General features: G+C 49.9%; 1 protein-coding gene across 1 annotated transcript in view; it reads left to right on the top strand.

The window, feature by feature from the left end:
* Nucleotides 1-2,097, top strand: part of DNAH14 (dynein, axonemal, heavy chain 14) — a 157,968-nt gene that overhangs the window by 125,081 nt on the left and 30,790 nt on the right. The window contains exons 55-56 of the mRNA XM_015562337.1: nt 806-937; nt 1,590-1,685. Coding sequence (XP_015417823.1) covers nt 806-937; nt 1,590-1,685 — 228 coding nt within the window. The remainder of the gene's footprint in view (nt 1-805; nt 938-1,589; nt 1,686-2,097) is intronic.

Raw genomic sequence — 2,097 nt, 5'->3', positions numbered from 1 at the left:
ACCCCCAGGAAGAGGAAAGGGGGGACAGGGTAAGCAGCGAGTTACAAGGCCCTGGACCCTGCCTGGCACTGTATGTAGATGGACGCACAGGAGAGCCAGATGCCACTGGTGTGGCCACGATCCAGGTCGCGTGTGGCCACCAGAAGCCGAAAGAGGCAAGAAGCGGATTCCTCTCTAAAGTCCCCAGAAGGACGTCCAGAAGGTTGTCTGGAAGGACATCCGGTCTAATTAGCATATTACGCTTTTATTGTGATAGATAGGAGCCCCAATAATAAACCGAGGGCAGGCTGCCTTCATCCCTCAGCTGAGTGGTTCTGTCTGGCTTTGGGGTGGCGGGGGGAGGAGGAATCTGAGATTTCCTCCTGACCACGGCCCCCAGAAGTAGAGGAGAAATACTGCGGGGCTGTCTCCACCGTGGGCTGTGCCGTTTCCACGCAGCGGATTCCATTGATTTTTAGAGAGGGTGGGAGGGAGGGGAAGGGGAGAGAGAAAGAGAGAGGAAGGAACATGGATGTGAGAGAGAGAGACATTGATTGGTTGTCTCCTGCTCAGGGCCAGGGACCAAACCTGCAACCAGGTCTGGGCCTCTGACCAGGAATCCAACCCGAGACCCTCCGGTCCCAAGGCTGGTGCTCTAACCACTGAGCTACCAGGCAGGGCCAGCTAGGTATGTTGTTTTCCTTCTGCCCGGGAGCAGCCGGGTATTTCTGACGGGAGATAAGATCTCACCCTAAGGCGGATGAGGGAGGACTTCAGATCCAGAATAGATCTTTCTCACGTGACACCCCGCTTCCGCTCTCTGCAGGTGTTCATAAAGCTGAAGAAGTTTTTAACCTTACCCGACTTCCACCCCAAAAAGATCGCCCACGTGTCTGTCGCCTGCTGCTCCATGTGCGAGTGGATCATAGCTCTGAACAACTACCACAACGTTCGGAAGGTACGCCTTTCCCTCCTACATGTCTAAAGCAGCTGGGAAGTGACACTTCGCACGGACGAAGTATCCAGGAATACTGCTCATTTAACAGGACGCAAGTGAACTTCTCGGGAAAGAAATACGCAAGGACACACCCTGTAATCAAACACGAGCCAACGCGCACAGCTATCAAGCCCCCCTGTCCAATTCCGATCTTTATGGCAGCGATGCTGCTGTTTCATGTGTTTGTTTTACTATATTTCGCCATATTAAGCTATTTTATATTCCTTCTGGATACGTAATTCCCGGCAAGTTCATTCTAAGGGTTGACACTTATAAATGTCTTTTAAACAAAGGTGGCATTTCAGCCCTGGCTGGTTTGGCTCAGCGGATAGAGTATTGGCCAGCGGACTGAAGGAGCCTGGGCTCGATTCTGGTCAAGGGCACCTGCCCGGGTTGCAGGCTTGGTCCCCAGTAGGGGGGCGTGCAGGAGGCAGCCGATCAGTGATTCTCTCTCATCATTGATGTATGTCTCTCCATCTCCCTTCCTCTCTGAAATCAATAACAATATATTTTTAAACAAAAGTGGCATTTTTAAAAGTGAACTTGACTTTCTTAACACTCACATGAAAAAAAGAAAAAAGAAACACTCACATGTTGTGATGTTCCTTTTAAGGTGGTGGGCCCAAAAGAGATCCAAGTCACCGAAGCCCAGAACGTTCTAAGAATTGCGCAACAAAGGTTGGCAGAAAAACAAAGAGGTTTGCAGCTGGTAAGACATTTTTTTTACCCGTTAAACTGTCGACACCTTTATGAACTAGACAACAGCATCCGGAAAGAGTCATTCCCAGTAGATTTCATAAGTTGAAGATAAAATGGGGATGATCATGAAGGTAGTAAAGGCTTAATTACGATGAAACTAGAGGCCCAGTGCACGAAATTCGAGCAAGAGTAGGCCTTCCTTCCCCCCGGCTGCTGGCACCGGCTTCCCTCTGGCACCCGGGACCCGGGCTTCCTTCTGGCCGCCAACAGGCATCTGGGACCGGGGCGGCCCCAGCTTCATCCGGAAGATCATCCGGTCTAATTATCATTTTACACTTTTATTATTATAGATGATGGAAAATCTAAATGTTGCCTTAAACATAGATGAGCGGACACATTGTTTTTCTAATACTTTGTGGTTA

Source organism: Myotis davidii, unplaced genomic scaffold (genome assembly GCF_000327345.1).
Source record: "Myotis davidii unplaced genomic scaffold, ASM32734v1 scaffold174, whole genome shotgun sequence".
Lineage (NCBI taxonomy): Eukaryota > Metazoa > Chordata > Mammalia > Chiroptera > Vespertilionidae > Myotis > Myotis davidii.
Note: the sequence above shows the minus strand (reverse complement) of the source record. Positions and strands in the feature narration are given on the sequence as shown.